Consider the following 13,308-nt stretch of genomic DNA (forward strand, 5'->3'; position numbering starts at 1 on the left):
TAAATCCATTTCATGCTTCTGTATTTCAGAGGGAAATATTGTACTGTGTACTCCACTACATTTGTCTAACAGTTGTACTTTCAAGTTACTTTTCAGATGAAGATTAAAAAAAAACAAATGATAAGCTTGTAAAAACCTTGTTATGTTTCATATGTCTATGAGTTGTTAGCTCATAGACATATGGGCTCAGTTTTACCAAGAAGAAACATTTACCCTCCGAAGAATGGTTTCATTTAAATAATAGTTTGAGTCCCACAGAGGTCACAGTCTACAATATTTCACAAAAGAAAAACAAAGTAAAAAAAAAAAAATCATCTCCAAATACTCATCTGACAACTTCCCATTTATCTTCAGACCCTTTGGAGGTCTCAGGTGTCATGTGTTAAAACTAGCTCCACCTCAAACGGCCACAACAATAAACTGTTACTTATACATTGATGCATCAGTATTAACAATCTAATGATGTTACCTGTATAATAATAGTAAGATCACTTCTGGATAATATTTATTCTAAATAACAAATACTTTTATTTTTTTTACTCAAACTATATTTATTTGACAATAGTTCTGTACTTTTTCTTAGATAGGATTTTGAAAGCAGGACTAACATAGTATTTTTGTATTGTTGTTTTTTTACTTTATTACTACACATAGAAATAGCACCTCTGCTTGTTTTTCCTGTAATTTGATGTTTAATTTTATAAGAGTGTATTAATATTCAGTGATTTAAATGGATGTAGTCTTCACTCTGTCATTTGACAGGGTGATTGCCGCAGAGGATAATGGAGAGAGCCAATCACATCAACATTGCAATGATCGAAGATATCGGCACCAACGGGATGGCCAGGTCAAAGGTCATCACAGCCACGGACCAGAACAAGCAGCCCTGCGGATCCACTGTGAGCTTCCACAACATCCAGTACAAAGTGCAGCTGAAGAGTGGCTTCTTCTGCAAAAGGAAAACCAGTCCCAAGGAGATACTGGTGGACCTCAAGTCAGTTGTAAAACTTGTACACCCTCTGCATCTGTTTGTTTGTCTTCCTTTCCTCTTTTGTGTCTTTGTCAGTTGTATCTTCCTCCTTATGCAGTCCTTCATTACTCTTGACCCAAATTTACCCAGAGATCCATGGGTATTTGAACTGTGACACATCGGTCAATTATTGTTTTCTCTATTCATTTACTCAAAATGTTCAGTAGAAAATCTATTAAATTGTTAAAGATAATGATATTTCAGATTTTTGCTAATTTATTTGAACTTTTCTCAGACAGCAAGAGAAAATATTTTATGAATGTGGACATTTTTTATTTGTTTTCTTCCAGAAACAAATGGCAAAATTGACCAATTCTTGGCTTAATATTTATAAAATTCATTGTAATAATTTTTTGATTCTCTTAATTTGAGGTGACCATGTTACAGTGAAAAAGTGGTTCTTCATGTCAATTCAATATGACTCACTGTATCTTTATCTAAAGCAGGACAATAGTGAATAGACTCTTACATTGGTTTCTTTCTGATGGTATTAAACACAGCTGACATTTCCCATGGAAGAATGAATCATTTCACACAAGTTTTTGGGCCTTTTCCCACCTCAGTGTTAATTATATGATATTAAGCATGGTTTCCTGCATATAATCTCTCTGATGCACTAAAGAGCAGTCTGCCAGGGAAACGAATTAAACACCGTCACGTGATCCACTGCCAGGCTTTTATTCAGTCTTTTAATTCCATTTTATATCGCTGACTCTTCCTGGTGCTTTTGTGTAACTGTTCTGAAGTCAAAGGATTTGCTCTTGAATTCTTTTCAATGGTTTTACAGAGTTTTTTTTGTCTGCAGCTTTCAAGAAATGTTCATTATATCTGTAACAACTGCAAAAATCCTTTCGCAAACATCACTCTATTTAGGAGGAGGGAGGAAAATGAATTTAGAAAAAAGTGCTATGAGGAAAATGATCATCACATAATCAAGAACCGTATTAATCCACTTTGTTTCACTCTCTTCATTTTTGTATTGTAAAACTGATACATTAAAGTGAAAATCTTAGACTATACACCTTAGAGATGAATGCAGACCATTTGAATATGCCCCAGTATTTGCCTTAAAATTCATTTATCCATGTTAAACTGGTTATGTACAGTTATGTGTTATTGTCTTGCAGTGGTATAATGAGACCTGGCCTGAACGCTATTCTTGGACCTACTGGAAGTGGAAAATCTTCGTGAGTATTGAACCAATATCCAATAAAAAAAACATTCAAAATAGTCTGTATTTACTGTAGATATGTTAAACATTGTCTTGTTTTGTTTTTTCAAAGATTCTTGGATATTCTGGCTGCGAGGAAGGATCCTTCAGGACTCTCAGGAGAAGTACTCATTGATGGAGCACCACAGCCTCCAAACTTCAAATGCCTCTCTGGCTATGTGGTTCAGGTGCATTTGAATTATTTTCAGTTACTTAAACTTGCATCAGTGTAAAAAAGCTGTAAACACAACACTGACATGTTGTCATCTGAACTTGTGAGCAAACAGTGGGATATTTACATGTCCAGCACACATGGAGCAACATTAGCTTTCACTTCGAGTTTTGTTTGTGCCCACCTGACAAATTTAAGTCTGATATTAGCTCTTGTTTCCACCTGCTCCTGATGAAAATATCTGGCTCCTTAGCTGCTAAATGCTCCACTATTTTCACCAGCTAGTCTCTAACTTTGTCTGCTGTTTGGTAGTAGTAACTAAAAACTATTAGATCAATACTTCTCTGCTTTACAGGTCTGCGGAAATGTAGATTTTCAGAAAAACATAGCAGGGCAGGACAACAGAATTCTGCCAAAGAAATGATCTTCAATGTCTCTGACGTTTGACCTCAAGCTCTTGTCTCCCTCCTAGGAAGATGTGGTCATGGGCACCCTGACTGTGAGGGAGAATCTGCGTTTTTCTGCAGCTCTGCGGCTCCCCAGCTCTGTGCCTCAGAGTGAGAAGGAGGCTCGAGTCAATCACCTAATCAAAGAACTGGGTCTTACAAAAGTGGCTGACTCCAAGGTCCAACATGCCTCAATTAGTCATCTAACCTCATACCTAGTGGTCTGAGTCAAGCTTCAAGACATTAGGTGAGAGTCAGGACAGACTGACTGATCCCTGTTGTGTTGTTCTTATATTGGTGTTTTCCTTAGGTTGGCACACAGATGACCCGGGGAATCTCAGGAGGAGAGAGGAAGAGGACAAACATCGGGATGGAGCTGATTATTGATCCCTCAGTTCTCTTCCTGGATGAACCAACCACAGGGCTGGATGCTAGCACTGCCAACTCTGTCTTACTGTTGCTGAAAAGGTAATGAAAAACTTAGGAGAAGTTTGTCAATTGTTTGTTGTTTCTCTGATTTCAACACAGATTGTATTCAGATTTTTCAACTACATCCGTGCCACAAAGCTACATAGACCACACTAAACACACAGGATGCCACCTAAATAAGAGTCTAACCCACAGAACAGCAGCCATCTGATTGGCCTCACTCCATATTTCACTCCTGCTAACTAGAGCCCGACCAATATTGGATTTTTGGGGCAGATGCCAATACCAATATTAGGGAGTAAAGAAAATTCAGTTTTGATATATTGGCTGATATATATATATATATATATATATATATGTATATATATATATATGAACACTTGTGAAAAAGATATGTAATGAAAGCAGGATATTTAACAGTTTAACAATAAACTTTATTGTCCAAAATGACATCAGTGCACTGAAACGGTAAACTTCACTGGGAATTAAATGCAATAACTATAAAAATAGATAACTATAAATAAAAAACGTAAGAAAAAATTTAACTTGAATGAAAACAAAGGATCAAATATACATAAAATGCTGCCTATAAAACTTGACTTGACCCGAGCATTTCCACTGCATTATTGCTTCTTAATAAAAGTATACGTATCAGCACATACCGGAGAATATATGCACCAATACTAATATATCTGTGATAGGCCAATATCGACGGATAAAATCTACTGCTAACATGTAACTGCTGACCTTTTTAGCAAAAAAGCAGAGGTTCATGGATTGATCCCTGTGGAACTCGTATTAATATTAGTATTTTAGATTTTAAACTAGTAATGGAAACGCAGAATATCATATCCTTTGAGTATGACCTCATCATAATGAAATGCTGTAGATATTTAGGATTATTCCAGTGACGTACTTTTAGATAGACAAGTGTGAGAGGGAGATCGCATCCTTCTTTGTACCACGCCAAGTCACAGCTGTGCATCCTTTACTTTTTATGTTAATGGAAGGGTCTAGGTGTGTCTGTACAACACAAAGAATTATTATTATCATTCTCATTCTCATTCTCATTATCATTATCATTATTATTATTGTAATTAGCTCTGAAACTCAAAATGGTCATTTTTGACTCCATTTGATTCAACTCAATTTCTTTCAGAAAATTCCTATGGAATCAGAAGGCAGCTTTATTGTATTTACTGGCAATATATTTACATCTCACTTTTACTGTATATGTTTTCAGAATGGCCAGTCATGGAAGAACCATAATCATGTCTATCCACCAACCTCGCTACTCAATCTACAGACTGTTTGACACGCTAACCTTGCTGGTTAGTGGCAAAATGGTGTACCATGGACCAGCGCCAAATGCTTTGGACTACTTTGCTAACATCGGTGACTGCTCTGTTGAAACTGATTATTACCACAAGATACTCCCACATCTTTAAACTCTTCCTTATGTTTTTAATGTTAAGTTTAATTAGGGAATATACAGTATGTAGATGATTGTGCAACTATATATTCTTATATGGGTAAATAGCAGACAAAAAAAAGCTATGTTGCTATCTTATATACAGTCTATAGCCACTATCTATACAACACTGGGCATTTATCGATATATAACATGGATCTTTGTGATGTGTGCTTCAGGCTATCCCTGTGAGCCCCACAACAACCCAGCTGACTTCTTCCTGGATGTTATTAATGGAGACTTCACTGGTACAACCATCACCAAAGTGCACGGCTCTGAAGGTAACGCCATCTTTAAACAAAGCCATCATTACTATAATCAAGATTTAATGTCTTCTGCCTTCACAATAAGATGAATTTGTAAACTTGTTGATTTTTTGCACAAATAATGTGTGCTTTAACTTGCAAATCTTACTTGATGATTTTGCAAGCATAAACAGATCATTTAGTTTTTATCAAGTATTCCCAAGGGATATTATTCTATGCAGACAAGGGTTTATAAACAATTAGCAAATTAGTCAATTTGATTATCATTTATTATGTTATTTTAACGTTTTCTGTAAGTGAAAGAGCATGTAACACATTTCACATGTGCTTCATCAGGCTCTCTTGTCAGAAAACAATTTTCTTCCATTTGAGGTTTAAAAGTCCACAACTTAAATTCTTCAATCCAATGCTTAATGTGATTATCAACATCTGTTGTAGTATTGAGTATTTCCCTTATTAAAATCATTCTCCTCCTGATTGCATGGCCAGATTTGGACTTTGAGGAGCTCAGCAGCTCTAGGCAGAGTATCGAGGAGCGGCTGATAGAGGAGTACAGGAACTGCAGCTACTCCAGCGACACACGAGCCGAGCTGGGCCGCATCGTCCAGGATAAGGAGTGTATCTCACGTCCAAAATCCCGCACCATCACCTACAACAGCTCCTTCTTCCACCAGCTACGTTGGGTGCTACAAAGAACCTTCCAGAACCTCATGTTAAACCCACAAACATCTGTTGCCCAGGTAAACATCCCCATTACTTACTTAAAACACAGAACTCATCATAAACTTCAAACCACCTGCACTGTGTCCAGCCACAGAGGACAAAGCCTTTTTTTAAGTCTTCTGCTCCAAGTCAAGTCTCAGATCTTCGAGACTTAAGCAGAAAAAGTAAAACTAAAGCAGAAACTAGCACGTCAATAAAGTTAATTAGGTTTAATTATTTTCACGGCTGCAGGAATGAATATAGTTCATGTGCTGGATATGAAGGCAGGAAAGTATTAAAGTAAATACACTAAATATGTAGCTGAATCAAGCACCTGATTAGCTTAGTTTAGCATAAGTGAAACATTGGGAAACAGCTAACCTGGTTGTGCCAAAGTTAAAAAAAAAACCCTACCTGCTAAGCTTGTCTCTTGAAGCCTTTTCTGTTCAGGGTCTTGGCTAAGTTTGGTTTTGGCCCTTCTTCTATTAGTTAGGTCAATATTCTTTATTAAAAAAAACATGCTCTATATAATAAGTATCAACAAACTAGCCCATTTAAATGGACTCTTAAGGGGTTAACATATCTTGGAATAATGATAGATACTCATCTTAAAAATTTGTTAACACTTAATTAGCCTGCGTCACCTTGTAAGTAGAAGAGCATTTCCATAAATACCTTGATTGAAAGAATCAGTTGTTTTAATATTAATGTGTTACCCAGGTTACAATATCTTCTCCAATCACTAGCCATTCCAGTACCTTAGAGTTTCTTCAAAACTCTTAATAAACATATTAGAGCATTTATGCTAAGATAACCGGCTGCTGGCTGTAGCTTCATATGTACCGTACAGACAAGCAAATGGTTTTGATCTTCTCATCTAATTTGCCATAAAGTGCATATTTCTTAAAATGTCAAACTATTCCTTTGAACTACTTGTTTATGTATTGGCTAATTAATTTTATTGTGAGAGTCTAATTTCTCTATTCTGAATTTGGACTTTTTATCCATTTTATTCTGGTGGTAGCAGCTACATTTGCAAGTGTTTAAACACTGGCACCCCGCAACAATTTCATTCATTATTCATGGTGTGGCAGTGCTCCAAAAGGCAAAAAGTACGCAAAGCACTGTATTTTTCAATATTTATTAAGTCTCAGCTTTTTGCCTTCAAGTCTCAAGACAGACGCATACAAGTTGGGTCCCAAGTCCTCATTTTCACGATATCTCAAGTCTCCATTTAAACATGATGTTGTACTGCTATCACCTTCACTTTGTTCAAACACTCTAAAGAGCGAAACTTTCAGTAAATAACTAATATCCTCATGAACAGGATGCATAGAGGGGTCACCACTTAATGCTCTCATTAGTCACCCCATGGCGGCAAAATGCCGTCAGAAGTCTCCTCACTTTAAGAATTATTAACAGATAATTGGCCCTAAATAAGTCAAAATAATCCTTCAAGGGGGGCTCTAGGTGGCGTGGGCGCCATAATCGGCTTTGGTGACTGTTGTGACCCCACTCTTGCCTCTTTGGGCCAGGATCTTAACTGATATCATATCTGGCCAAAGCCCCTTGGCCCTGCTCCAGGATTCATCACATGATGGCGTCATGACCTATCCATTCACTGCCCCGCTTTCACATGAGGGGCTGAGGGGAATGAGGTGAAAAAGGCTCAACCTTATTAGCTTATCCCTTCACCCTGGGAACCGCTTAGTCCTGTCATAATCTGTAAATTGTTGGGATTAAAACTTGTGTCGCTTTCACTTCTCTCACTTTTTTCTGTCATCTTCCCCCCACCAGCAGGTCTGGTTGTTGTCTCGGATAGGTCTGTCTGGAGGAGGAGCAGGGTGTCCACTTGACCCCTGATCCCCAAAAACACTGGCTCCTCTGTCAGTGAGAATATTGCTTAAGTTTAATTTTCATTCTTCAAAAAGAACTCATACCAGTCCACATTCAGCAGAATTGTATGACTCAATGACTGCACTGATGGCTCAGTTAATCCCGTCACACTCACCAACATTTGCCCTTTTCTTCCAAATAGCCTCAGAGGTAAATGTTTCAAAAACATGAAACCTTTGATCAAGTGAGTTTCTTCATAATCTAAGTCTCAGAGCAGTTGTCTGGCATTTATTTCTGACACAACTTCACCTTTTTGCAGTCGAGCGGAGAAAGCAGACTTAGAGTGTCAAAACTACATTTACCTGTTGTGAGATGACACAGAAGGTCACATTTTTATACTTAGTCAGATGTTCTTTATGAAGTGTTGCATGATCACCCAGACCATACATTTGTTCTTACATTGCCCTGTTAAAGTTATGACTCCATTGAGTGTTAATATATATTTTACAAACAGGGCCGTATAAATTTTCATCATAGCCTTCTTTTGTCTAAATGTCTCATTTTCTGTCTGTGCAGCTGGGAGTCAACATCTTTCTCGCCCTCATCGTAGGAGCCATTTTCTTCAGAGTCAAAGATGATCAGAGTGGTATCCAGAACAGGTGAGACCCATCCTAATATTTTATACACATTACATGACATCATTATCAACATTAAAACTGCATTTCTGAGTAAATGGTAATGTTGCGTTTTTCTTGGGTGTGTTTTTGTTGTCCCTGTGTCAGTTGAAAAGCATATTATAGTAAGAAGTTGTTTGTTTTTTTTGTATTTTACTGTTTGCTCCTGTCTGGTGCTTAAAGTAGCTCTGTGCGATTCATTCACATGTATGCCTGTTGTAAACTGAGAATAATGTGGATTTTGTTTGTATTATAAAAACATTACACCGACACCGCAACTTTCTGTTTGTGGCAATATTTTAAAAAACTGTTTTAGGCCTTTACAGTATCTAGAAGGTCTTAACTCTTAGAAAACATAAAAGCTATTGATCATTGATGTCGATTAATAGATTATCATGTGGCCATACAGGATGGGCACATTGATTAATACGACACGTTTCCTAATAAATGCTCAGGTTTTCAAGTCCTCGACAACTTTTGATAGAGAAATGTAAAAAGTGGAGCAATTCCTGCATAGCTAATCCTCTTACCATATTTTATATTGGGCACAACCTGGTACTCACAAGCCCAATGAAGCACAATAGAAACCTCAATGGTCTCTCTCTCTTTTCTTTCTGTGCATGGTTCAGTGGAATAGAAGGACCTAATGTCATTAAATTCATGGTCAATGCATAGGCAGTGTGGCAGACACCAGTGTACGCGGCTTAAACGTCTCAAGTTGTTCACCCCTCCCTCCTTTTTATTGGATGTCAGCTATTAGGGCCACAGTGGAGTCAGTTAACTTTGAAGTCTATTTTGTTACACATGGACCATAACACATGTAGTACCATAATCTGCACAGCGACTGAGTTTATCGCTGCTCCCTCTCCCTTCATGATCACCTCTTTGTATTTGACGCTGCCTCAGAATATAAAGCAAGGACAAGCGTAGTGATTTCATTGATGTAGCACATTTCCTTACAACTAAACTCATTGTGCTTTACTGTTCCACATGTTAAAATGCAACCAGGACAACAAGAACGGACGTGTACAGGAGAAAGCAATGAATTACATATGAGAAAGTGCAAACAGCAGTAAGAGAAAAGAGAAAGGAAACAAATACAGGAAATAACCCACCCTTCAAAAGACATTAAACAAAAGCCACAATTGCCCCCAGAGACACAGTCCACCGCCAGTTTGATCCCCAGCTCCTCTTGTTACTACCCCTCACTCGAAGAAGTCTGGGTCCTGGGTTTAAATCCACAGGCTAGTCTTGGCCTGTCTATGTGGAGTTTCCTCTGGGTGCTTCGACATGCAGGCTATGTGAATTGGTGACTTTTGGTAACACTTACTATAATACAATAGTTGTATGAATCAGGTACCAACAAACTTCTTCCTGGTTCCTATTGGTACTCAAATGTAGGTACAGTGGAAGAAGACAAGACTACGTACAACTAGAGAATAATATCTGGCCATTTTAGAGGAAATGCACTTTCACTATATTTTTAAATACAGGCTACCTATGAGGTACAAGCCAGTTTTATTTTCTTAGCTTAATATCACAAATCAGACATTGGGGGGTGTCCCTGTTGCTCTCCTGGTAGAGTGCATACCACAAAGCTTAGACTGGTCCAGTCCCAGCCTGGTCAGATGCGTACATGAACTGATGAAGCCTCTTGGATGAGAGGTGAAACGTCTTCCCAGACAAATAATCAAGTCCAGTTGTTTTTTCGATTTAAACTCCTTTAGGAGACTGTACATGTGGGTTATGGGATAAAGATAAAATATAAAATTGTGTTGTGCCCTCGAGAGACTTACTGACCAGATTTTGTTTTGTTGTTTCTTACAGGATGGGCGCCCTCTTCTTCATCACCACCAACCAGTGTTTCAGCACTGTGTCTGCAGCTGAGCTCTTCATCATTGAGAGGAAACTGTTTGTGTATGTAATCTGTCATTCATGTCATTTTCCTTCATTCAACCAGGTGAAATCTCACAGAGATAAAGAGAAGAGAGGCCTTGTTACAGCAATAAATACAAACAATATAAACAGACTAAGACAATTGTCAAATGCTTCAACAGAGGATATATGCCACCAGAGAGTAAACAAAATATCTATAAAGACATAAAGACGTAAAGGACTCATCAAGCTAACAATGACATCCACGTGCACAGCTGTGCAGACTTGTGTGTCATGGTCAGTATTTGATTTCTCCTTGTACTCTGTCTTGACAGGCATGAGTACATCAGTGGCTACTACAGAGTGTCTGTCTACTTCCTCTCAAAGATCCTGTCTGATGTCACTCTGCGCACCATCACCTCTGTTATCTTCAGCTGTATTGTCTATTTCATGATCGGTAAGACTAACAGATCTATCGTTGATTTGTGGAATGTTTCAGCTTTAAGTCTTGAGTATTAGATTAAATACTAATTCTAAACTCAGATGTCAGCTCAGTATTTAGTGTTTGATAATCGTGTGTGTGTGTGTGTGTGTGTGTGTGTGTGTGTGTGTGTGTGTGTGTGTGTGTGTGTGTGTGTGTGTATATTAGGGCTCAAATCCACAGGAGCAGCTTTCTTCATCTTCACGCTGACAGTGACTCTGGTGGCCTACACAGCCACAGCCATGACCATGGCCATCTCAGCCGACCAGAGCGTCGTGGCTCTGGCCAACATCTTCATGACCATCACCTTTGTCTTCATGATGGTGAGAGACGCAGCAGCACAGAATAACAAAAGATATGCATATGATTTGCTCCAACTCTTCATTGAGACCACATGATGTTTACATCATATAGTGAAAGATTATTTTCATCAAATTGAATCATTCTAGATGATTTATGGATCATTTCACTTTTTTCCAGAATTCAAGCTTGGTATATTTGGAATTTTTTAATTTGGATCTCCACTAGAATGAAAATAAAATTGTGTGGATTTGAACAGTTTTTGTAATGAGTAACCCACCAGTTTGAATTTTCCATTCACTGTAATGATCTGCACATATAAAATCTGAGACTCTCAGACTTTTGGACCGCACTGTATGTCCAAACACAATACCTCTTCAAAAACCATAAGAACACATAAAAATATGGTATAACATTTTAGCAGCAACATTACGCAGATGCATGTGACACATGAAAAAGGGTCATCTAAAATAATTTTTCTGATGAAGGTGTCAAAACATCACACAGGTGTGACTAATAATGTTAATGAGCTGTGCCAGTGAATTATAAATAATGTTAGAAACATCTGTGCTTGTGCTGCAGTGACATATCAACATGTCTACTGTGAAAAAAGTCCCATAACTTGAGTTTGTGTTGTGTTTTTAGATTTTCTCAGGTCTCCTGGTGAACCTACCCAGCATCACGGATTGGCTGGCTTGGCTGAAGTACTTCAGTATTCCTCGCTATGGTCTCGCAGTAAGTCAAAATTTAAGAAAGGAATTTCAGTAAAAACTAGTAATAAGAACTACTGTTTACAGTATATTGACAGTTCCAGAGAAAGGCACTTGCAGCTTTGATGATTCTTCATTATGTCGTCACCAGGTAAACTCAGCATGTGGCCAAGAGGGTCATTTAAAAGATACAAAGTTTGAAATCACACACCAGTTAACATATTAAATAATATTAGAGCCTGATCAATAATGGATTGTTGTGGCCAATATCGAGAGAGCATGAAAGTTTATTCTTCATTATAGTATAGAATAGTAGTTTTGTCAAACTAATGTTAATTACTTTATATGTCTGTCATTAATTAATGTTATCCTTTTTTATCATTTGTTTTTTTAAATGTATTTACTTATTTTTAACCAAGAAATGTACTAAGTGAGACATTTTACAATTCAAAAATAAATCTGTCAGATGGTGGAAAATCTGTTTGTAAATTACCTCAGACATATCTTTGTCATTTATTTATGTCATGTGACTTTTTGGCCAAGATTTACACCAATACTAATGCGAGTATATCTGCAATTAGCTTATATCAGTCAATAGATTGGTCCAACTGCTCTATCAGACTCATATTAATATATTATTACTAAATCAAGTCATTGTGAGGGTACTGTCTTTTAACTGAGACGACTTTCAAACAAGAAATATTAAGTCACTGTCACTTCATGCAGGGGCTCTGGTCCAGGGGCTGTCTTACCTCTCAGGCCCCTGTGCCAGTGTCCAGAAGGCCTGTTCGATAATCTACAGTATCCATGACTAAATGATGCAGCTTTGTGAGGGAATTCTCTCTTGTCCGCCTAATGAGCGACTGACTCAGGGTGAAAGGTCAGTGTGAGGCGCTAGGTCACTGTGCCACAGCTACTGCATTAAATCTTACAGGCGTTGAGACGCTCAGGCGGCTCCTGCAGACGCAGCTGTGGTTTTCTGCTGATACTACTGGTGCCAGGGCTGATAACAGCAGACCTTGAATATTTAACCAATTATGGAGTGTAAGCTATCTGTACTAACTAGAGTAATATCTCTAGCAGATATTTCCTTTGTTCTGCTCTGCATTCATTGACTGTGCCGTCTGTGTCCAGGCCTTGAAGATCAACGAGTTTGTGGGTTTGAAGTTCTGTGAGGAGGTTGTGAACAGAAACGCCAACATGTCAGCATTAATGACCAACTGCAGTGTGAGCGCAGCTGTGACGTGAGTAGACTTCATTCAGTATATTCTCTGGTTGTGTGTTACTTAAGGTAATTAAGACATTTCCAATCTAGCTGCCTCACGTTAAAAGTTAACATTTTTACAATCACCAGTATAATTCCAGTTGACTTTACAAACAATAAATTCATCTTAAACAATGATAGGTCATGTGTAAGTGGGACATGCCCTGTTTCAGATGTACAGGAGAGCAGTATCTGGACTACCTGGGAATAGAGTACACCCCCTGGGGATTGTGGGAGAACCACGTGGCTTTGACTGTCATGTCCGTCATATTCCTCATCATCGCCTACCTGAAACTCCGCAACATCAAGAAGTTCACTTAAATGTTTAATTGTGAATTCTTTTTTTTTCTTTTTTCTTTTTTTTTTTTTGTCTTTGTGGAAGCCGGTCAGCAGATGTTCACAAAAATATCATTGATGGATAAGTTTGACATTTTGGGAGAAA

At 38.0% G+C, this 13,308-nt stretch overlaps 1 protein-coding gene across 1 annotated transcript; it reads left to right on the plus strand.

The window, feature by feature from the left end:
- The first annotated feature begins 782 nt into the window (after positions 1 to 782).
- Positions 783 to 13,187, plus strand: LOC111240116 (ATP-binding cassette sub-family G member 2-like). The gene is made up of 15 exons (XM_022770103.1): positions 783 to 994; positions 2,158 to 2,217; positions 2,314 to 2,428; positions 2,885 to 3,037; positions 3,169 to 3,326; positions 4,531 to 4,682; positions 4,938 to 5,039; positions 5,514 to 5,764; positions 8,139 to 8,221; positions 10,064 to 10,153; positions 10,447 to 10,568; positions 10,761 to 10,915; positions 11,538 to 11,627; positions 12,737 to 12,846; positions 13,040 to 13,187. Exons 1-15 carry the CDS (start codon positions 783 to 785, stop codon positions 13,185 to 13,187), a joined length of 2,001 nt encoding a protein of 666 aa, XP_022625824.1.
- The last annotated feature ends 121 nt before the right edge of the window (positions 13,188 to 13,308 follow it).

This window comes from Seriola dumerili, unplaced genomic scaffold (genome assembly GCF_002260705.1).
Source record: "Seriola dumerili isolate Sdu_G_001 unplaced genomic scaffold, Sdu_1.0 BDQW01012242.1, whole genome shotgun sequence".
Lineage (NCBI taxonomy): Eukaryota > Metazoa > Chordata > Actinopteri > Carangiformes > Carangidae > Seriola > Seriola dumerili.